General features: G+C 37.7%; 1 protein-coding gene across 1 annotated transcript in view; it reads right to left on the bottom strand.

Moving 5' to 3' along the window:
- The window catches only part of LOC139744009 (N-acetylated-alpha-linked acidic dipeptidase 2-like), a 54204-nt gene that overhangs the window by 13376 nt on the left and 16748 nt on the right, over positions 1-24080 (bottom strand). The window contains exons 2-7 of the mRNA XM_071654475.1: positions 16506-16897; positions 15470-15610; positions 14482-14617; positions 7611-7736; positions 4179-4365; positions 164-226 (exon numbers count right to left, since the gene is read on the bottom strand). Of these exons, the coding sequence (XP_071510576.1) occupies positions 164-226; positions 4179-4365; positions 7611-7736; positions 14482-14617; positions 15470-15610; positions 16506-16870 (1018 nt within the window). The 5' untranslated portion in view covers positions 16871-16897. The remainder of the gene's footprint in view (positions 1-163; positions 227-4178; positions 4366-7610; positions 7737-14481; positions 14618-15469; positions 15611-16505; positions 16898-24080) is intronic.

Below are 24080 nucleotides of genomic sequence, written 5' to 3'. Positions count from 1 at the left end.
AATTTCACATGCCCCATGTGAACGCAATTCATTGACAAACGTGACGGGGTTTACAGAGCTGTGAAATGCATCTTTAAAATCCATGCAGATGGTGCAAGTAGGAGAGTTATGAAAGGAGGTTAAAGTGTTGAGGTGAGCATTATTAGCATATCTGTCTCCTTACCTGGTGGTGGTCTAGTTACATTCTCTGACACGGACAAGAATGAGTCATTCAGCTTTCCATAGTCTGTCATACCGAGGGGAGGGAGTGGAAACAACAAATGGAACAGCATAACAACAAACACAGGAGTTTAATAGCTAATTCCAATCATGCTAAAGACAATACCAACAAAAACAAATCATTCTTTGGGAACAGTGCAAACAGCAATACATTAAATTGCACGGAAAACAAAAGATGAGCTGCCCTTTCACATTCTTGTGTTTCATAATAAAGACCAGGTAGTGTGGGGTTTTGTGGGTGGTACAATTAATTTCGCTGACCACCGGGATGCATTTGAAAACCAGGAATAGCACTGGTCAGCGAATAAATGCATCAAAGTGTAAGCTTATTGGAAACTCAAGCTGAGATTCTTCAGCTGTGTGTGGTCTTACATAGAGATTAGTGATAAAGTTGTACACAATTCATTAAAGGAACTCTCGAATACATGTATATCTGAACTGCACAAGCCTTCCCACTCCACGATAGCCCACGCTACCAGGTCTTAAACGTGCAACTGAACACATGACAATGAAAAGGAAATCTACAGAAATTGATTTCGTTCAATCCTGGACGAAAGGGTTACTTACATAACAATACAGTGAAATAAGCATTCTCTACCAAGTTTCAACATGACCTTTCACCAGCTGCAGTAATGTACATTATAGTGATAGAACAGCAGTTGATAAGCTCCTTTCCTTAGAAGGTTCTTTAAAACATTTCTGAACTTGACTTGTGTAGACATGCATTACCAAAGTCGTATCTTTAAAAAGAAAAACAAAAAACTTTCGCACCATCCTCAAGTTTGCTTTAGTATTAAGCAGAGTAAAACTACATCAGACATTATGGCAAAAATTTCATAAACATCAGACCTATATTACAAAAGATTCCATGAATACTAAAATTTTGCATGTTGTTATGAATTCAAATACAATGCAGTGATGCAATAGCAAACACATAGGAATTGACACTCACTGATAAAATTATTGCCTCAAAAGTCAGCAACTCCGTACTGAAAAAGTGGATATTTTCACACTGTGGAAATTTTTGCACATTTCCCTGGACCAGAAACTAGTGCTAAAATAGTATACTCTATGTATGTGCCTTGAGCACTCTACAGAGTGGATCTGATGCAATATCAGTCATATACACTATTACTATTATTTAAATAAAAGCACAGAAATATTTTTGCTCGTGATATGTAACGCTGTCAAAAGTTTTCATTATGCAGAATTAAAAGCACACAAAATTCATTGTACCTGGCCGAGGGTGAAAAATCTTACTCGCCCAAAACTAACACTTTTACAGTAACTTTCTACAAATCTTCGCTAGATTTCTCTTTTTGAAATGCATTAAAAATAGAAACATCACAATACTGTACTTCACATCAAAGTGTTGGTTGAGTGTCAATTAGTTAGTGACAACAGCTTAAATTGGAGATGGGGTCGTATTGACAAAAAATGATTACTTTTGTGCACTTTCGTGTGTTTAGAAATGGGAGAACTTTGACTGATTACATTTTCACTTCAATTTAATTTGTCTGGTGCTACCAAAATCATTACTCAAAGGTAACTCATGAAATTTTAAAATTCTAATTTAACAAAACCTTTTCCCAGTAGTTCAGCTTTAATATTCCACCCTGCTCATGAAGAATTAACCTGCAGGCCCTACATGAAATCGCACTAGATTCTTTGTGCCATGGAGTAATCCCCATGGTGCCTGTACTTTATTATTTTGAGACCTCAAAGCATGAGTGCTGTGGAAGACATGCTGGATTTCAAAGCCATGTATAATTTAATAGGAGCGTTTATGGCTGGAAATGCAGTGCAGCCAAGTTGGAGAGAAAATTGCTTGCTTTGCTGTTAGATACAAATTTTATGGCTTACCACGCTTTCAATGTGCTGTGACATGCTTATCAGTATGACTAGGGTTAGAAATGCGTTTGAGCAAAATATGGAAAGTTGGGAAACCATACCAAGTTGGTAAGATTGTGTTGTTGTTTTTGGAGTAACTCTTACATTGCCTTAATCTATTGTAACTGAATTGCACTAGACATTATCTTTAATTTTAAAGGAAAAATATGTATGTAAATTTTGAGACTAAACTGCAGATCCACAGTTAACAAGTAAAAATTACATAACAATCACAAAATGAATCATGGCAATTCCAAACGAACTGCTCATGTTTGCAGCAAAATCAATTTCGACTCCTGTCAATGATACAGTATGTACAAATATGACAGCTGGAAATGCGATGAAGGCACACCTTAAAAGAAATTGGGCAGCATGCAAGTAGCAGAGAGTGCTTGCATGAGCAAATAAAGCAGTACTAGCTAACAAACTGCCATGTTGCTGAATCATTTGTGTCTGTTTCTTGTGCTGTGCCCTGGGCTACCAAAAAACAGTTGAAAGTAATTATTGGCAAATTATGCAAGATGATTTTGCTGTATTAGTAATCTTTAAAGAAAAAGACAATTAATGACTGCTTATACATTTAATAAATAAATTCAATCATCTCATTATTTTCTTTCTTCCTCTCTAATAATGGCAAGATACAAAACAGCGCGACGCAGATGCCCTAGCTGCCGCTACAGTAGTGGTGTAGGCAGCACCACCAGTGCCACTATACTACGCATTATCAACCTACAGATGAAAATAAGTAATCATGAGCCCAGTTTGTGGATCAAAATGGTTTCTTTTCGAATATCACTGTCAAAAATTACTAGTATGATATTTCTTATTCTACAATAAACATAAGAATGTGTTATCACTATGGTAATGACATCAAACACATGTCACAACAGGAATGATTTGACATGGAGAACATTACTGCCAATAGCTAAAATTTGGCCACCATGACAGCAGTGTGTAACTGTACATCTTAAGAACACAAGATGACGCTATATCGGGCCCAAACCAGTTATGATGGTAACCTCAGCTTACAATGTGCCAAATCATATCGTCAGCTGAGAAGTGGGCATTATCACAATTTGGGGAGATAATGAGTTTATCGGTATCATGTTGTAGAGCTTGATCTGATACAGTGTCAATTTCAAATTAGTTTCATTTTCAGCAAAATTTAAAAATTTAAACCACCAGGGTGCTATTTTAGCTAATATTTGGAACAATGGTTTGAATATAAATCTATCCACTTTTGATTAAATATACAAACGTAAGCTTATTTCATGAAAATTGACTGTTTAATATTCAATCATACTCAAATCTCAGAATGCAATAGTGTCCTTCTAGTTTTCAGCTGATGACATACAAAATGCAGACAATTACAATGTACACTGACACTTAATCTCTTTCAAAAATATGTTACGAACATTCTACACCAATCATAACTGTATCAAAAAGGAGATAAGACAGGGTGCATTTATCAATGCTTGAATGCAGGTCTATGAAGATAAAATCAGTGTATCTGTCATAGAACTGCATTAAACTAATCAATTCTATAGGTTAACTACTACATTTTGCAAGCACAGAAAAAGCACAGCCAAAAAAAAAAAGAAAAAAGGGTTGACATGTCAGTCAGTCGACCCAAATAGCTTGCAAATCGCTATACTGGGTACACTGTATGAATGTCCAAAAGATATCGTGCAAAATGAAAATTTACAAAACATAACAAATGAATCTCTTCTTAAACCGTTGAAGACTACTCCTGCATACATTCGGACAGATACATTGTATCTATGGGAAATGCATGTTGTAGCAAAATCAGCCCGTCCTCAACAGGTTAAAACAACCAATTTTAATGGTTTAAAACAACAAATTTTCATTTGTGGTGTTGAAATCTTTGTGCATTTGGCACAATGCAAAATTAGTGCAAAATAAAAGCGTGCAAATATTTTGCTTGTAATACATGTATGAGATTTCATCTCTTTCGCTAGCTGTGTCATAAATGAAATTCATTTTACCACCCCGGGCACAAAAAAAAAAAAAAATTGCTCTAACAGTAAACCCTTGAGAATAGAACTCACCAAGAGAGGGCAGCAGAGGAGTGAGGGGATCACCAAACGCTGTCCGCACCGATTCACGGATAGTGGCATTAAGCGGCAACCACCATGATGATGCGGGGCCGGAGTCCTTGGTGGCGTTCGGCAAATAGTGGAGCGCACCCGGGAACACGACAAGCCCAACGCCACCGTGCTCACGACAGCCTTGGATCTGGCAGCGATAAATTAAAACATCGAAATAAAGAAAATATGACCAGAGCAACTTGACTGCAGTGTGTGTCAGGTGTATGGAATGCTGTTGACTTTGACACAATCAATAATTCTACTACAGTCAAAACCTGTCTATAGCCGTAACCTATTAGGGAGCCCAAAAAAGTGGCTGTTATAGACAGGTTGCCACTATAGACAAGTTAATATCTAACATGCTTTTTTCTCTCAGAGGAAATTATCTTTAGTAGACAAGTGATCGCATTAAAGACAAGTTTGACTGTACTTGAGGACAATCCTTCAAGTTCATTGATTTTCACCACTGAACATGACGAGGACTAACTTTTAACTTTGTTTGTTCAGGGGAAATCTTTAACATTTTATTTCTATCCATCATACCAAAGGGGCCACATTATCACTGAACAGTTTAGATTAAGGCATAGTGGCCTTTGATCATGACCTTTCACCTGTCATTCATAGAAATGATTGTCTTTGGCCACAGTTCAGTAACCTTCAACCTTTGACCTCGAGCATCCCCCACCCCCAAAAAAAAAAAACCAAACAAATTAGCACATTTCTACCTCAAGCAACCCATCTTTGCTGAATACCTTAGATATTCATCAAAGGCTTTCTCTTTAATCACATCCAAAACAACTGAGATCAGATGGACTACTGGACTGACAAACCGCACACAAACACACAAAAAAGATAATGCCTCTGGCACCCCTTGGGGTAGAGGCACGAAAACACAAAGAAAGAAGAGAGCCTAACAGGAAATACTTTGAAACAAGATGACTGATGGGTTTAAACTCTTGTGCAAAGTGCATTCCTGTGCTGCATAGGACCTACTGAAACAGCCTGTAGGATCTTGTTGATGTTTCCTTGTTGAATGTCATTATTCTCACACAGTAAAAGAGATTTTGTCTGGCTGGACTGATCTCTGAGCACTTGCTGAATGCTGATTGCAGTATGTGGCATGACTGAATGACTATGAATATAATGCTGACTAGGCAGTGACATAAACACTTATCATTTTAGGCGTTTTCACATCAGCCCGATGTTTCGAAATAGCGCGCTATTTTCTGACTTGGGAAATTCTCCCGATAGCGAAATAACACGCTATTTGATAATGTGAACACAAATTAGCGCGCTAATTGTATTGCTCTGATCGAGAAAATTTCTCGACTCCAACTCGGGAAATTTCTGAAATAGCGGGCTTGTAGCGCGCTATTTGATAATGTGAAAATGACTCGAGAAATTAGAGCGATGAATCCCATCATGCCTAGCGTGTGTGACCCGATCGATTGAGGCAAACTGCACACAAATCATGAGGAATTTTTGAGAGGGCACACACATTACTGATGCTGTTTGCACATACTCAGCTGTCGAATTAGCTATTTTAAAATTCTTAACTATTCGGGCTACCCCCTCTTTGGGCTGAGGTGAATAAGAAATGAAATAGAGCTCTAATTCGCAATCGCGGAAAATATTTCGAGCTTGGATTTTTATCGGGCTGATGTGAAAACGCCTTTTGTCTTCTTCAGGCATAATTATGCAGGGGGGGCTTTGTCACATCACCTAATAATTACATGCCCTGTACATGTAACAATGCTACACTGGTTGACAAATAAAAATTTATATTGACCCACAAGGGCAAACTGGGAAAAAGCTATAATGGTTAAAACATCAACATCTACGTCATCTATACATGATGTGAAGCTTCCAAGCATGAATGTGCAAACATATTCCATTGTATTAAACATTCTATGTCACTTGGTCTTGCTTTTATTTCCTGATATGGACTTTTTTAAAACAATATTCTTGAAAGTTAGTCTTGCAATGATGTTAACCCTATTCTTTTGACCCCCCCCCCCCCCCCCCCCACCTTCAGATCTCGGCCGCCGATCGCCGCAAAATTTTGCCTGAAGATAGAGCCGGATGTCAACTACAAGATTACATGGTCATACAAAAGAAAAATATTGGCTTTCTATTTTTAGTAAATTAATTATGCAAATTTACACATGAAATCATATTTTCATCTATAATTCCATTAAAATGACTGAAGGATCCCTAAATTTTTGTGTCAGAGTTCGTCAAGACACATCAAACAATTTTCTTGTAAAAAATTAGCGAAATCAAAATCAATTTCTTTTGATTTTTACTGTTTTGTTAATTTCTTATGTATTTTATTGTTTTTTCGACCTTTTGTTTTCTATTGTTTTTTTGCCAGAATTTGTTTCAGGCACTTTTCCAAGCTTATCTACATTAGAATTGATTAATTTCAATGGTTTTAAGTTGAAATAATCTAATTGATATCAATTTAAAAAGAAACAAAACAATTAGCATTGGATTCGCACACGATATCATGAATTTGAGCCGTTTCTGGGTTGACATGCATATATGCAAAACATTACGTAACTTCAGAACAGTGTACCTGGACGTCGCAAATTTGGTCGCAAATTTGGTCTCAAAATATGCGGGAGACTTCAATGAAAAAAGTCATGAAATGACGCGGCGCGGCAAAATCTTTGCGCGTTGCGGAATCGTGGTGCGAAATAGAGATGGAGATACAAGTAGCTAACCATCAGATGCTAAAGATTTTAGATAAACTGGCTTTGACATTTGTGCTGTCAACCATGTGAACGACAATGTAAAAACAAAAATCTGTTCACGGAGAGAGCAAGAAAATTTGAGGCAAAATACCTCTGCACTGCTTTTGTGACAGCTTTCAGCAGTTTTCCTAAAATATATCATCTGAATTTATTTCAACATTAGGTCAAACTCCTGACAAGTGGAACAAAAAAAAAAAAACAGTGTTTTTGCTGGTACATTTTGAGACTTTTGTAGTAAACAAAAAGTAAACACTGAGTTTTGAACACATTACACATTCAAACTGTCATATTTTTCATTAGAATCATGTTTCTATGAAGATTTTTGGGTTTATGTTTGTGACTTTCTTTGGATAACATAGCCGCACATCATATACCAGGTATGGCTATAAAACAGGGCTCAACACCTCAACACTAACTTTTTTTTTCCCCTCCGGTGGCACATTCTGGCCATAGAAAGACAACCTTCTTTTTACAGTCTGTAAATACGGTGGCCATGCTTAAATTTCTAGTGGCCCTGGGCCACCAGGTCATCAGGCCACTGCTAATGTTCAGCCCTGCTTATATCTTTTTCGACATATTCAATATAAATATATGTATACATACAGATGCACACAAGTACGGAGGAGACTGAACTTACAATATTTCTGATGGAAAGCTTGCCCATTCTGACCAAACAGATGTGTCCATCGATGGGAATGTTTCCCACATTCTTCAGCTTGTGGAAGTCTTCCGCTCGCCCGTAATTGATATAGACCAGATCCGCCTGTGAAGTGTGAAAGAGGAGAAGGAGTTTCCAGTGTGAAAAGACATGAATTCCTTGGTGATGAAATTATGACTGCAGAAATTTTGCTGACACAAAGTGCAAAGGTCAGCATTAGCAACGGCTGGTGAGAGGTGAATTTTCAGACGGGTCTGATGGAATGTGCCTCCGCAAGTGTGGAGATCGTATGTCAAACTTGGCTGATCACTTTGCTTTTACTAGCAGTATTGACTCTTTTTGAAAAAAAAAAAGAACCAAAAGGAACGCATACAAAACAAAACAAACAAACATGACTAAACAGCAAACACACCAAGCAGAAAAACAATCATAAACAAACAAACAAAACAAAACAAGTAAACACATACAAAACAAAATAAACATGACTTAACACCTAACACACCAAGTAAAAAAATAGAACAAAACAAACAAAACAAGCACAACAGAGCTATGCAACAAAAGGAAACCACACAACTTCATGATGAATTTAATGAAAATGACACCAAATGGAGTCTTGACATGCAAATATGTGTGTCTTGATGATGAAGCAGTACTGTGATAATTGCAAAACTTCCCTATGACTTCAAATATTACACAAAATACAATAATATGAAATACACTAAGGACCAATGTGCAGATTGTAAGGAGATCTGTCTAGGGATGGCATCTGACATCATCTAATCTTATCTGATTAAATTCAAATTATGACCTACATATTTCATTACTGTGTTTTGAAAGCATTAAAACTTTATGACTCAATTGCTTCCACTTTGCTCCATTCTAAAGTAATCAGCAGGCACTGGATTTGGTAAAGTTATCCCATAGATCAAATTACATGGGAGTGCAATACTCCCTTCCTACATGTAAGTGGATTACAATTGAGCAATGTAGCTCCCTGCGGCTTTAACACGCTATCATCACATTCTAACAACTCCACTTATCAGCAAAAAAAAAAAAAAAAAAAAAAAAAAATTAGTCACAAAAATCCCTCTCTCTCAATGCCTGTAAGATACTGTCAGCAAACAGAAAAGAAAGGACAGTTTTACAATACTACAGGAAAAAAAATACTCCTCCTGCTCTTTTGAAGGCTTATCTGAGCTGAAAATTGTCACAGGTTCTATTGATCAGGGGGGGGGGGGGGGGGGGGAGGTGGAAGAGACCTTCCACCTCCCTGTTTTATTACATAACACTGCAATATGTTACTGGTGACTGTCCATGGTATAAGTCCTGGTATAAGTCATGGAGTTTCAAGCCATTTTACTGACAGAGCTGCCTTCTTTTCACTGATACCCTAATACTTGCAATTACGGTGTAAGTCTTAATCTAAAGGTTACCTTAAAAAATGAGTGTGCCACCATTTCTTATTTTATTCTCATGGGTGACTGCAAACTAGAAGTTAGGGTTAACTTTTATTCTTGCTCACAACATAAATTCTAATCATGCATTTACATTACACATTTTACCTAGCAACAACAACAAAAACAGACAACCAGACTTGAATTTATATCAGTACAGAAAGAAGAAAAAAACAAACAAACCAAAAATGATGGTTAAGAGACAAAATGTAACAAACAAGAAAAAGAAACAACTGAAGCTGCCGTTGTGAGCTGGAAGAATTCACATGTGCACGATGTGGCTATATAATGCACACTGAGCCCTTATTGTTACTGTGTGTGTATCTGTGTGTGTGTGTGTGTGTGTGTGTGTGTGTGTGTGTGCATTCGTGTGCAACAAAGCATCAATTTGCACATCGTCTACAATTCCGGCATGCTTCGCTGCCCATGCAGAAGCCGTTCTTTTCATACAGACAGATTATCATATTATACTCTGATTTCACGACCAGCAAATATCTGTACAATATGAGCCCAGACTCCATCCATCAATATGCCTCATGTTTTTCTGAATGATGATTTTTTTTTTTTTTTTGGTAGTCTTTGTGCATTCACTGATTTTCAAAATGCACATGTTTGGAGAAGACTGGAGATTGAGACTTGTCTGCATGTCGTATTTGATCAGCATTTTCAGAAATGCAAACATAGAAAACGAAACAAGAAATATCATTGCCTTTTAATAGAGTATTTTGTCTCTCCAATTCACTCAGTTTTCCTATACTTGCTGTGACAGAAGTTGGGTCACATGAAAGGTGCAAAGTCAAAGTGAAAAATGACTGTGACTGGTAATTTTTCTGCTGTCATGTCCAAATTATTTAAAGTGGTTAATCTTCATAAGGTGTACAGGAAGCTATGCCTGGGCTGAGGTCCAGATCTTGTTTGTTTGGCTTTTAAATGTTCATATACAGTCAACCTCGCGTAAGTCGACATAATCGGGACTGAGAAAAACACATCGACTTACGCGAAAGTCGACTTACGCGTAAGTCGACATTTTGTCGACTTATAAATGAAAACTAATTTCCCCTATACAGAGTGAGATCACGATGCGGAACGCTACCCAAATCTTACTCCTTTTGCCGCCAAAACATACCTACTGACATTAACAACAATTATGTTTTAGTTCATGCATAAATCTCGCGCGGATTAGTAACATCAACGCACAATTCCCAAATCTTTAGAGAGATTTTCAGAGAGCGGGATCGGAAACCTGGGCCCGTTTCTAGACACTGTACGTTTTAAATTTGATTTGAAAAATCAAACGCATATTCCCCAAATTGCATGCAACTTTGCGATTTAAATTCAAATGTGTTGCTGCGAAGATATGCATGTGAATTCGTATGATTCTGTAGAGATAACTTTTCAGTGCCGACTGAGTTGAAATATGATGTGTGATTTTCCTTCCCAAAAAGTCGCCGTATTTGTTTTGCTTAAATTTCTATTGCCATACTCTGAAAATGAATTGTTCTCGCGCTCCGATTCGCAACATTACCGCTCTGTACGGCGCGGGCCAGTCATAAATAAAAAGAAGAAGAAAAAGTTTGTTAATCCGAAAACGACATCTTTCGGATTACTAACCTTCATAAAAACAAATCTCTTTCCAACATCGGACTAATTTAACTTTGGTCTGAGATTTAAACCTTCGGCAGAGCGAACTGTAACAATAATTTGCTACTATATTTTCATTGACATTTCGTGAAGCAGCATGCGTTTCGGTAGTTTGAAACGTGTAAATGTTGCGATGTCTTTCCCCTGCTAGTGCAGACTAAGTTCAATCATGGCGAAAGTTCGGTCACGAAATAAAAAATAACGCAAGTCTTTTCAACAATAACGCACTTCCGTATAGATTTTTATGCGTTTAAACGCAGTTTCTAGTTTCGTACAAAAACCGCAAGTCTTTTCTGCAACGTTCTTGCGTTTTGAATACACTGTACAGCGTTGCTTGTGATTTGATGGACTTGCATTTGATTTTTAGAATTGCGTTGAAACGCAATTGAGTTTAAGTTTCTTACAACTATTTTCTAGTTTCATATTTACGATTATCAAACGCAAGTCTTTTCAGCGTTCCGTGTGAATTGATGGACTTGCATTTGATTTCCGGGGTTGCCTTTAATTTTTAATTTTGCGTACGAAATAAAAAAATGATGCAAGTCTTTTCAACAATAACGCACTTCCGTAGATGTTTAGAGATGCGTTTAAACGCAGTTTCTTATAGTTTCGTACAAAAACTGCAAGTCTTCTCTGCAACGCTCTTGCGTTAAGACACAGCGTTGCGTGTGATTTGATGGACTTGCATTTGATTTTTAGAATAGCGTTTAAACGCAATTGAGTTTTTTAAAAAAAGTTCCCTAAAATTTTCTAGTCTCGTATGACTATTAAACGCAAGTCTTTTCAGCGTTCCGTGTGATATGATGGACTTGCAATTGTATTTGATTTTCAGAGTTGCGTTTAATTTTTAATTTTGCGTACAAAATAAAAAATAATGCAAGACTTTTCAACAATAACGCATCTCCGTAGATGTTAAAAGAAGCTTTTAGACGCAGTTTCTAGTTTCTTACGAAAACCGCAAGTCTTCTCTGCAACGCTCTTGCATTTGAATACAGCGTTGCGCGTGATTTGATGGACTTCATTTGATTTTTAGAGTTGCGTTTAAACGCAATTGAGTTTCAGGTTCGTACAACTATTTTCTAGTGTCATATTTATGATTATCAAACGCAAGCCTTCTCTGCAAAGCACTTGCGTTTACGTGCAATATTTAATGTTGCACGTGATTTGATACACCTGCATTTGATTTTTAGTTGCATTTAATTACATGTAGTTGCATGTTAATTAATTTTCTAAAAATGGGCCCAGGTTTCTAATACCGCTTCGGAATAATCAACGTATGAATATTCGGATAAACGGAAACACCTATTTTATGTTCTGATAATGATTCTCTACTAGGACCTATAGGTTTACAAAATTTGTGCGTTTTGAGAATAACGAGGAGAAAAGGGGGAGAGTGAACTACTTTGGGTACCACATGTAATTCTCCAATGTACTAGTAAATGAGTGTAATGTCCTTTCTATTCTGGCGTACAAGACAATGGACACATGGCGCGAACGCTACCACGCCGTACACTAGCGAATTACCGAGTAGAAATGCTGCGAATCGGAGCGGAAAAATAATTCTTTTTAAGAGAATGGCGATAATATTTTGAGCAAAAAAAAATATGTTGACTTAGACGAGGGAATTAACACGTATTTAGCTAAGTTGGCACTCAAAAATCTGGTCGACTTACACGAGTTGTCGACTTATAAATGTCGACTAAGACGAAGAAATTTTCAAGGAATAACAAAGGCAAAAATCGGGACTTTTTTATCGTGTCGACTTAAGCGAGTTGTCGACTTATGCGATGTCGACTTAAGCGAGGTCTACTGTATATACATTTTTTTGTAAATCACATTTCTGTGTTCAATAAAAGCAGTATTGACTGTTCTAACAAACACATAGACTGAAAAACCATAAATTTCATATCTCCAGGGGTTGAATAATCTGTTCACTGCATTACTGTCAAACACAACATATTATGCTGTCAGCACTACACTACACATACTGTGTTTCCCTGTTATATTTGCGTACAGATATTTTCGCGAATGAGGAGGCCACAGCCATTTCCATGAGATGTTATTTTCGCGAATTAACACCGATGCTAATTTAACTGTACTATTCAGCTACTATTACTATTTATTATCAAATGTACTATTATCATTACTATCATTATTACGAATTAACACTAATGCTAATTCAAATGTACTATCATTATATAAACTCTAGCATCTGGTGACATTTTTGCGTGTCGTTAAATTAGATATCCAACTGTGATTCATGAAATTCACAAATATAACAGCTTGTACAGTAATACAGGTACATTATCATGTGATTAGCAAGTATTCCTGGCTATTCACTTCTATTGTAGAACAACCAAGACAACACCCGACTGCTTAAAATCATGTTGTTCTCTTCTCTGATACATGGTCTCACTGCAACACTACAAATGACAGATTACATTTAATATTAGCTACAATTGTAGCACATGAAAGCATCATCCGCCATCACAAGAAGTTGGAGTGTGGTCAAAATGAAACCCGTAATCTGAGAGAAGTCTGGTATTGAAAAACTCCATTAATTGCTTCCCTTCCATTTAGTATCAGAGGCAATAGCATTTTTGTTGTGGGGTTGAAGCAATCCTATAGTTTAATACAAAGTCCATGAAAGACTGAAATCGAACACCATGAAGTGTTACATTAGGGTATTACATTGTACATGCCAGTCTGCAATTGGTGCTAGAGGACATGCATGCTGGGGTCTTTCAAAAGGAGTGTTTACACATCCACGAACTCTGACCCCTTTCACAAAAGGCACACTGGAGGTGGTTTAACACAATGATTCCTGCGGAACAATACCGCAATATCTTTCTATCAATACTGAGGATTTCCGGCATATTTTCTGCTCCGGAGCAGATGAAAGTATAAAATCTGGTATCAAAACTCTAAGCAGCCACATCTTTAAAGGGGTATTCGAGACGATTCATAATTTCATATCATGTAGTACATAAATCGACAGCTTCGTGTAGAGATTTGTGGAATTTATTGTGGTCCTTGAGCAGAGAAACCAATACTCTGAAAAATCTTATACAAATTACAAACAGTGAAGAGTGCTGATGACATAGGAGCCTCACATATTTCAGAAATGTAGAAGTGTAGCAAATTCCATTACAACACCATTTGATTGACATGTTCACCTGTGTAGAATGTATGCATACCTTCTTCTTTTGTTCTGTTTCCTTGAGCCCCAAGTCATGCATTCTTATGGTGAGGCTGCTATGTCATCATCCTTGCTCATTGCAATTTGTAATAAATTTTGAAAACATTCTCATTCCTCATCCTGATTACTATACATTCTGAAACTCTGTACTCTGTATAAAGTTATTTATCTTTGTTCAAATGGAAAAATCTGAAAATAAACTGGCCTCCTTTAAGTTACAATTGTAGCTGCTGCTAGAGTAGCCACAAATTTGAAAATTGCAATATTATATATTTGTAAGAACAGCATAAAAGGCAATCTTGTAATTATGCTTTCCAACCCCATAAAATGAATCATAACCATTCATTCCATTGCTACAAACAAGTTCAACGAATCGGTGGATCTGTCAAAATTTTGAATCTGTCAAAATTTTCTGAGGCAAGGCAAATATAAGCCATGCATAGAATTATCAATAATAGATAAAGAGAGAGAGAGGAAGACAGAGGAATGAGGGAGAAAGAAAAGGAATAATCAGGAAGCCCTTTTTTTTTTTTTTTTGCGAAGGTCTCGCACTTACAGTTATCTCTGCATTTGGACTGTATGGGTTAAATCCCGGAAGGGTGCCGTTAACCAAGGTGTCCGTAGGATAGTACGTCGAGCTCCCAAATGTGCCCGGAGGGCTCACGACCACATCCAGCCGACTTGGGTTTGTCCTGGGCATGGGAGAGCGGACAAAGAGAAAGTTGTGGCGGCAACATCGCGCATCTTTGACCCATTGAAGACTTGTCCCGAGTATACTCAGGCAGGTGTCTCATCTGGCAAATGCATGTTATGGCAAAATCAGCTTGTCCTTAACGAATTAAAAGGGGAATAACACCCAAACATATATATGTGGATTGAGTGAACGCTGCATTATCAGTCTTTTGGATGGATCAGCAAGTTTGTAGAAAATTGGACAATCTGTTGAAAAGTTTAAAAATTAAGCTTCACTGCTATTCAACGGAATAGGAGATTGACACTTTGTCATGTCATAACAGGACAACAATATCAAGAAAATATCAAGAGAAATTCACAATTAATTTTTTTTTTTTACAAAATGATTTTTTTCTTCTCTAGACTTGTTAATGACATTCATTATGTTAAAGGGTATATCATTTGCCCTGCTTTCTGGATGAGAGAAAGTCAAGTGGTCTTTAATTGTGTCTTATTCATCAGTAAAATGTTAAAAATCAAAACCACAAGGGCAGTATTTTACCCAATATTTGGATCATTGCCTATACATCTATCTACTTTTGATAAGTAAACATTTTCTTTCATGAAAATATATTGTTTTGGTTTTTATTTCATAGTGTATGGTGCATGCACACTGAATCAGATGCAATTTACTGACAAACATGGATTGTAACAACAGAACAAAGGCTAATTCAAAATGGAAATGCATAAGCATCATTTGTAAGATTTTGCAATTTTGACCTCTCCCCCTCTCTCTCTCTCTCTCTCTCTCGCTCTGTCTCTCTTCATAGTCCCATATGCTTTGCACTTTGTGTTTCAAATTATATACTCACATGTTGGGCCTGGACAGTTGTACACTATACTGTTTGGTGTACACCTTAAAACCATCCCAGCCTAGCCATATGTTCTTGATACGATTGACAATGTTCTCGCTGTTTGGTGATCCTGCGTAGTGAGGTTTCTGGGTAAATAACCTGAAAAATGTAAGACAAAAAATATATACAAACATTTTTCTTTTTGCCAGAATATCAAACAATAATAAAATCAATTTTCTGATCTGCTAGGCAATACCAATTATCTAATGAATAATCTATCAAACAAAGTAGGAATTACATCAAATTTAATTGCGACTGACACCTTTACACTAACCATTATAAGTTAATCACACATAATAATGGAGTTATGTGGTGTGTGTTTTTTTTCAATTCCAGAACCATGTTCCCTTTGAATGAAGAGTAACTAACAAACATTATCTTGTGTTTATGTTTCTGTTAAACAATTGCTGATTTCGACTAACATTTGAAAGTGCAGTTACATTTTTCCACAGTACCACTAGCCAGCCACATACAGTGTTCATAGTAAAGGATCAGGTTGAAAATAAATTCCTGTGAGTACTGGTAGTTTCACTATGAGAATCTATTCCAACTGAATATTCAGCATTGAGCTGAAGACAAATCATTACACTACAGGGGTCGCACTTAACTTTTTTTTTAACTAGCCAGGCGGACTACTTAGAATCAATTTTGACACTGAAGCAATATTTTGGCTAGCCAGACGGACTAGTAACTTCAGAATTTTATGATTTTTAGCTAGTCCAACGTGATTTTGGGTGGCCAATGGCCAGCGGACCATCGCCAATTTCGAACCCTGCACTAGCTCAGTTACTCACGCTTATCAATTACACTTGTACGAATTCATAATGCTTTCACTTAAAGATTTGAGTTTTGCTGCTTCCTACACGAAAAAGAGTCATGAGAAATCCATATGAAATATGACTATCCTCTCTATTAGAGTGGCTGCTTTAAAAACAGACCAAAATTAATCCTAGGCTTACAAGACAGGCGAAAGAGACACTGGGGTATAACTCACTTGAGGTATGCATCAAGGGAGTTAACGCTGATGATGCTGTCCAACATGGCACTGTACTGGTTGGTAGGAGTGGGTGCCTCTGTGGGCTCCGACAGTGACTCATTGGCCGTTGCATTGTTGGGCTTCTTGAGGTCACAGTGCTGGACTATCGAGAAATGCAGGAAGTGTCCAATGACCAGCCCGACGACAAACACGGTGACGACCAGGGCCACCAGGCCGACGGCCTTGCGGTGGAAGTCACACCAGCGCTTGGTGGCAGCCCAGCGGCCATAACCGTAATTGTCCCGGACTTTCAGGTCCAACGAGTCCATGTCCATTTCCTCTGCGAAGCGGGAGTATGCCGCCACGCCTCCATCCATCGTCATGGTGATTCAATGTGATGCCTACTGTACCTGCATAATTTTTTAAGTGAGAGGAATAGGAAATACGCATTTTCTACTGTAAAACACAATACTTTCATGGCATGAAATCTTTACAAATTATGGAGCCGATGGCCATTTTTCAGCGTCAAATTCTCACGAAGAGTATAGAGACGAGAACTTTCACGCATATTTTAATTTCATGAATCTTGGCTCTCCCTTGGCTGATCGGATGCATTGTAGAAGACAAAGGTTGTGAACCCTTGTGAATTAAGCCTGTTTTGTACTGTTTGGTTTTGCCAGACCATAGAGGAATTAAACAAGGTCGGCCCAGCATGGTTGAAGTATTCTCAGCTTCATTCCGAAATGCCTGTCATGTCTCTATGCCCTGAAGCCGAGCATTCCCAAACGACAACCGGAATGGGGAAGGAAAGCTCGCATTCTCACCTGTGCATGCCACTCAGATTAGAAGGTAGGCCTAATCTGAATGTATTCTAGAATGCCAGCCTCATAGACCCCGTTTACAGTGCGGGGCTGGGCCGCGCTTTTGATTCAAACCTTTCAATATTTTGTCGTAGTGGCGCTCTGCTTGTAAACAAACGCAATTTGGTATTGTCTAGTTTTCAGACCCTTTGCCAACTGCATTCCGTGGCGACAAAGTCGCTGTTCGGGCAAAGGCCTTTGTCGAAGGAAAAATCCTTTGCAGGACAAAACCACCTTAAACTATACTAGTTTTCTACATTGACAGGGTTAATATCCTGAATAGCGAAATAGTACAGCAGAGGGTTTGGAAGCCAGACTAAAATTGGCCGCGCATTTGGCCAAGTTTGCGTTTACACTGAGAAAAGGCCAGGCTCGGCCGCGGCTGAGACCACCTGCAGAGCATGGCCAAATGCGTGGCCAATTTTGGCCTCGCATTTGGCCTTTTGTGCGTTTACACTGAAATAAAGGTGGGCTCGGCCGCGGCCGAGCCTCGCACTGTAAACGGGGTCTAACTGTCTGTGATTTTGATACATGGAAATAGCAAAAAGTGCACAGCTAGATGTTAAAATAAAAAAATAAGATTTTATATAACTCTCGATTATGCCCACATGATTTGTTCCCCCAAATGAAAGTCCTGAACAGAACGGAGAACTCTCAATTGTAAACTCCTGATAAGAAACATTTGCATCTCAACGTCCACCCTAATGAAAGTTGAAAGAAATCTGAGCCATACCATTTCCTTTTCACCTAAAATATGAGATAATTTCTACTTCCTTCCAGAAAGTAATTGTTCCAAGTTCAATTTCTTTGCCAACCCCCCCAAAAAAAACAACAACAACACACACACACGATTTCAATACTTCCTACTTCCTTCAATACTAAATACACGTAGATTGACCTGTAGCTTAACCTGTTAAACACCTTCACTCTCTTCCTTTCTTCCTTTGCTGTATTTCTGGCATTTTCTTAAAATCCCACTTAGATCCCCCTCCCAAACTTGTAAAAGAGTAATTTGGGATCCATAGTGTCTCTACCTATGGTCCTACTCCTACCACAAAAATGGACATACATATACATGTACATTGCTGGTTTATTAATTCAAACACCTGTTTCTGTGAAAAGCGTCGATCACAATAACATTTTAAAGATGCTTTCCACTTGATCACGTTGGTCACGAATTGGACCTTATGGCTGCCTTTTCACACCGGGCATACAACCATTACAGACAGGATGGGGAAAGATTCTCTCATGTTGTACAGTCATGTCATATCATTGCATAAAAGCAATACCTCCAATATTTCTTCTTGAAATATTTACAGCATTCATTCTCACTAAACATAAGCTGTGTTCAGACGGAGGCAGTTTTGGTCGGAGTAACTTCGGAGGAAGGGTCGGAGTAGTGCCCGTCTGAACAAGGTCGTGGTAACTTCCTCCGATCGGAGGAACTTACCACGACCTCTTCCTCCGAACGAGATACTCCTGAGTTTTCTCAGGAGTATCTCGCTACCACAACTAGCCGGTCGCAGTAAATTGCCCGTGCGGACAAGCCCTCGGAGTATTAACTATGAACTTACATACCTTACGACCTAGGTAAAACTTCCTGGGTCAAATCGCAATGTTGACATTTTGCGACTATACGTGCGCGTGTACTTGTACAGTGCAATTCTAACCTAGTTGATCGCGATGAAGAAGCTAGCAATCATGCAGAAATTTCCCTCAAGAATGGAGAAGACAAATGCCACTGGTAAAAAAAACAATCGCATGGTCGACGTGCGCGGCGCTACAATTGTACCACTTCCGGAAGTTACACCGACCCTCGCACATAAATTGGTCAGAGTTTCTTCCCAAGACCGTCGTGTGGACACAAGGGTCATGGTAAGATATGCATTAATTTGAAGTTTAATTGCCGTGCCATAAATTTTTACTCAAACTAGAAATACGTCTGAACATGGCTAATAAAAGAAATACAGGAAAAAAATGTAACATTATGACATACAATTAAGCCCTTACCTTACAAATTTTATACTATCTGCTGTAAATCAAAGAAGACAGATATTGGTACAATTCATTATTGATACATGTACAGAACTACAATTGTAAATGTTGTATGTGATGTTGAACACACATAATATATTGTACAACACAGCCTACCTGGGAAATGATTAATAACATGTCTTTCCATAACATCACTGATGCTCAAGCATGTTTTAGATGCATCATACTCGGGGTGGACTGTAATGGTAAGATACCTCTGTGCGTCCTTGAATGCAGTCTCTGTCATGGCGTGTCACATGATTTCTTGTCTCAAGGTCATTTCAGCATTAGAAATTAATTAACAGTTCCTGGCATGTAGCATTAAGGGGCCCCTTTTACACCAGAGCTGGCAATGCCCAAATTCATGAAACCTCTGTTTCTGGCAGAAATACACAGTGACAGTTACAAGATTGCCTGGCATAACAACTTTCTGATTTTCGGTAAGTATAAATCATATCATGATGATATTGATCTGCACAAACAAGCGTGAAACTTCAACTCTGATGAATGCAAGAGAGCATTTCATACTGACAGTGAAACAATGTGACAGAAATGTACAAAATGACCATGAAAGCTGGTGGAAAACTGAGCCACCAACACACTTTTTTGCGTGTTTTGAATCACTGTTTTGAAATGCTGTTTCAAAATGAGTTTAGAGGCAACTGCATTTTGAACTATGTGTACACACACTTCGAAAGCCTGGTTATGACAGAGAAAAGTTAAAACAGATTGAAAATGCACCATAACACAGTCCTCATACATGTAAGGCAGCACAGATATTGGTTTTAACAGCACTTCTCTTCCTGTTCGAATGATTTTAGAACAATAATAAAACAGAAATATAACCTTGAAAATGAGTCTCCGGAAATGGAAAATTTGCCATTTTGTTGCTTCTCATTCAATAAAACTGCAATTCTTCAGCACTGTATGGTGCACATTGTAGAATAGTGTGTAGAGACCCAGCTCCATTGTGAGTTGTATTCTAGCATGAAGAAGTACAACTGTACAATTGACTGAACAGACAGACAGGAAAAATACCACTGTATGACGCCCTAACTCAACAAGTGATACATCACACACATAATACACTATAAAATACGGTTGTATAAAAGGCAAAAGCAATTTTAAACCTACTGGTATCATGAGCCATTCATTTGACTGCAACTTTTCAACACACCTCAAAGAATGCATTCCATCACGGACAGCACAATGATTGACTGACAGTATGGAAATTCGACTGAACACGCTTTCAAATGGCCGAGAATCTGGATGCACATACAGTGTAGTTGGCTTGAAGGCATGCTCTGCTGGATTGGGTTACGAGGTGTTGTTTTTAACACAAAATAATCCAAACTATCTATATTTTGGCATACAAACACTTTTTACACTGTCTCTCATTAATGTCCTTAGAATATTATGAACTACACAAAGACATGAAATAATCACCAGTATTCTATTTCCTTAATATACAGAATTCTTATTTTCATCTACTCAATGCCAGATATATTCTGCTGTTGCACAGTTTTAACATTTGCTATTGGGCATCAATAATACAATGTTTTGTAGTTTGTGGGTCTATGATATGCAAAAGGGATGCATTATTGTCCTGGTTATTTTGTCATTTTGTACACACAACACTGTCAGCTTTATACCTACTACATGTATACATCTGTACATGCACTTCAGTGCAAATGAACAAAGGTTTGTTACAGTAGTGCATTAATTACCCAAACTACACATTGAGACTACTGCACAATGTCATTTTTGATTGCCACTTTGTCTCTGGGTGTCATAGAACATGCTATTATGTGTTGTCATGGATAATTGGTACACTATCTGTGTAATGGTTTTAGCACAATGCCCATACACAGGGATTCACATGGTCTGGAGTGGTTTGCATCAGCCAATTATGCCAGCTGCTGTAAAAGCAGAAAATTTTGTGCATGTCGGAAGGTAATTTTTCACACTCGGCCGGGTAAAATGAGCTTCATGTACGTGTTTGTAATTTCACAGACAGATGCACCAACTGAGCATGCACCCTTCATTCAACTCACTGCTGCCACAGTAATAAATCATACATAATACCGGAGACCTAAATGGCTTTGGCATCACATATGGTAAAATGGTAACTGGTCCGTATCATGACCTCAACTTTACTCATGCTACAGGACAAGTAAACATGAAGAAATTTTCATACAAATGACACATAACATAATTCCCTACAATACTAACAGAGTGTACATGTACAATGTACCTTGAGATCTATCACAGATCGAAAATAATTACATACATGTATCATAACTACCAATTACACTATCTATAGGCAATCCTATTCGGGCACTTTTGATTTCATGCTAATTCCATGTCACCCCAAAAATGCACGAAAATGCCCACATCACAAAAATGTCACCTTTTACAGTACCCCTTAACTGTCAGGCCCATAACAGTTAACCTTGGGCTAACAAACTCTCCACAGCCTAGTGTCAAGTACGATGGTATAAAGCAGCTCTACAAAAACGATTGCTTACAAATCATGTAATTACACGGAGACTGCATAGCCAGTCTGAAAATATCTGTTAAGGTGGCATTCACCCGTAATTTTCATAAAGTGCCGTCACACTGTAGTGTTTTTATGCACTGTCTCTTTTTTATATCCACTTGAAGGTCAAGTGTTTGCATAATTATCATGATCTGTGATAGCTCACTACATGTACCGGTACATAAATCAAAGCAGTTGTCTCGACATGATAGCTCAATGCCATGGCAAAAGGGTACCTGGTATGTCTTCCTTGATATTACATTGCTTTGAATTAAAAAAAGATATCAGAGAAGTAAACCAGTATTTTTTTTTTTTTTTTTTTTTTTTTTGGGGGGGGGGGGGGGGGGAAACAGACATCCCAAAAAGGTATTTGGCTCAAAGATTTGAAGTTCTCAGGAAATTTGGCAACTCTCTATGGTGTACACTGTGGGTGTTGAGCTTTTCAGCACTCGATCCATTCTGTTTGCAGGCAGAAAGTCACCAATTTTCAATTTGCCTTTTTTATTCAGAATTGTTCATTACATGAGAGCAATATATGTTTGTGTGTCCTCCTCAGTGGATAACTTCTGTCTCTGCCCAAATATTTTGAAGAATGAAAATCGGTGATTAAGTTTGCCTTTTCCTCCCCTGGCAACCAGCAGCATGCACCTGGAACCACCACAATTTTTATATCATGTAATACGATTTTTTGTTTGTATTTTATGTCAGCTTGTATTGTATATTGAATTGCCGAATAAATAATAATAACAATAATAATAATAATAATAATAATAATAATAATAATAATAATAATAATAATAATAAATTACTGTTTTTATACAAAACAAATGGAAAGCTGCTCAACACCTACACTGTATGTATCACACAGTTGCCCATTTGTCTCATACTTCCTTACACTTTTAAAATTGAGAACTTTGTTTTGTGTGTGTCTATTTTTTGTTCACCGAGATTTTCACTGAGCTACATGTACAGTGTACTCCTATGATTCTTCTGTTTTCATACAAAGCAACATTATATCAGCACGGAATTTCTCTTTTAATTTCAATCCTTAACCACCATCACCAACTGCATAATAATGAGATGCACATGTTATTTTGAATTAGCAATTCTTTTGAGAGTCAGCACGACTATACTGTTCAAAACATATTATACAGTGCACTCTCATATAATGAACATTGTAACCCATTATAACCAAATTCCTGTTCATTCAACGAAGTAAAAATTCAGGCCCCAACATCATCGCTCTTTGTTTTTGAACTGTTTTTATTTGTTTGCTTATAACAAAGTTTTGATACAATGAAAGAAAACTGCCAGTCCTGGGGATTTTATAATTAATGGGAGTCGACTGTATACCGCGTAATGGACGGACATTCTTATGAGAATGCGGAGTTAGTGAAGGTGCCATTTACAGGTTACAGGTAACTTCAAATCCTATTGGCGGTAGCCTTAATCTCTTCCCACATGTTATTGTTCTCATGGCCCTGAAACACCTATTGTCTGTTGTGTTTTGGTTGGTGCAAACAGGTACTCCCCTCAAACCACACTTTCACAACTCTGCTTTAAAGGCATAATTTACCATTTGCAGATGAAACAAAAACCCAGCATTAGTGCTTTAAAATAATTCTAGAATGTGAGTTAGGGATAGAAACAACCACTGTAAAAATTTGAATCCGTATAATCGATGTTAAGTATTGTTGAATACACAAAATGTGAACAATAGTTATAATAAAAATGTTTCCAGACTAAACCGTATACAGTTACGGTTTATTGAGAAAAACACTGATATCTCCTTGTATTTCAGGCTTTATTGCGAAAATCGTATATGGTAGGATGTTTTGTGATACAACAGACCAACACATATGCATCAAATGTGATATCTTGAACATTTTTGAAATCACTTCTCCCAAAGGTAAATTGGACCTTTAATATTTGAGGGGCTGCATACTAACCTTCTTAACCATTTACCTTCTTGCACAGTATAAAGAAAAAAAAAAGGAAAACAGACGACACCATGGAAAGATAATTCTGCTTTTAACAATCCTCACCCTCTCTCAAACAACAGTCACACTGACCGATCATCCATTCTATCCTTGGTTACACACTGAAAATTTCTAATCCAAGAAGTGGTTCTACATGGCCACTGAAAGGATTGGATATAAT

Source organism: Diadema antillarum, unplaced genomic scaffold (genome assembly GCF_040938485.1).
Source record: "Diadema antillarum isolate AM-2024a unplaced genomic scaffold, OU_Dant_1.0 seq00001128_RagTag, whole genome shotgun sequence".
In the NCBI taxonomy this organism is placed as follows: domain Eukaryota; kingdom Metazoa; phylum Echinodermata; class Echinoidea; order Diadematoida; family Diadematidae; genus Diadema; species Diadema antillarum.
This window is presented reverse-complemented; position numbering and strand designations above follow the sequence as displayed.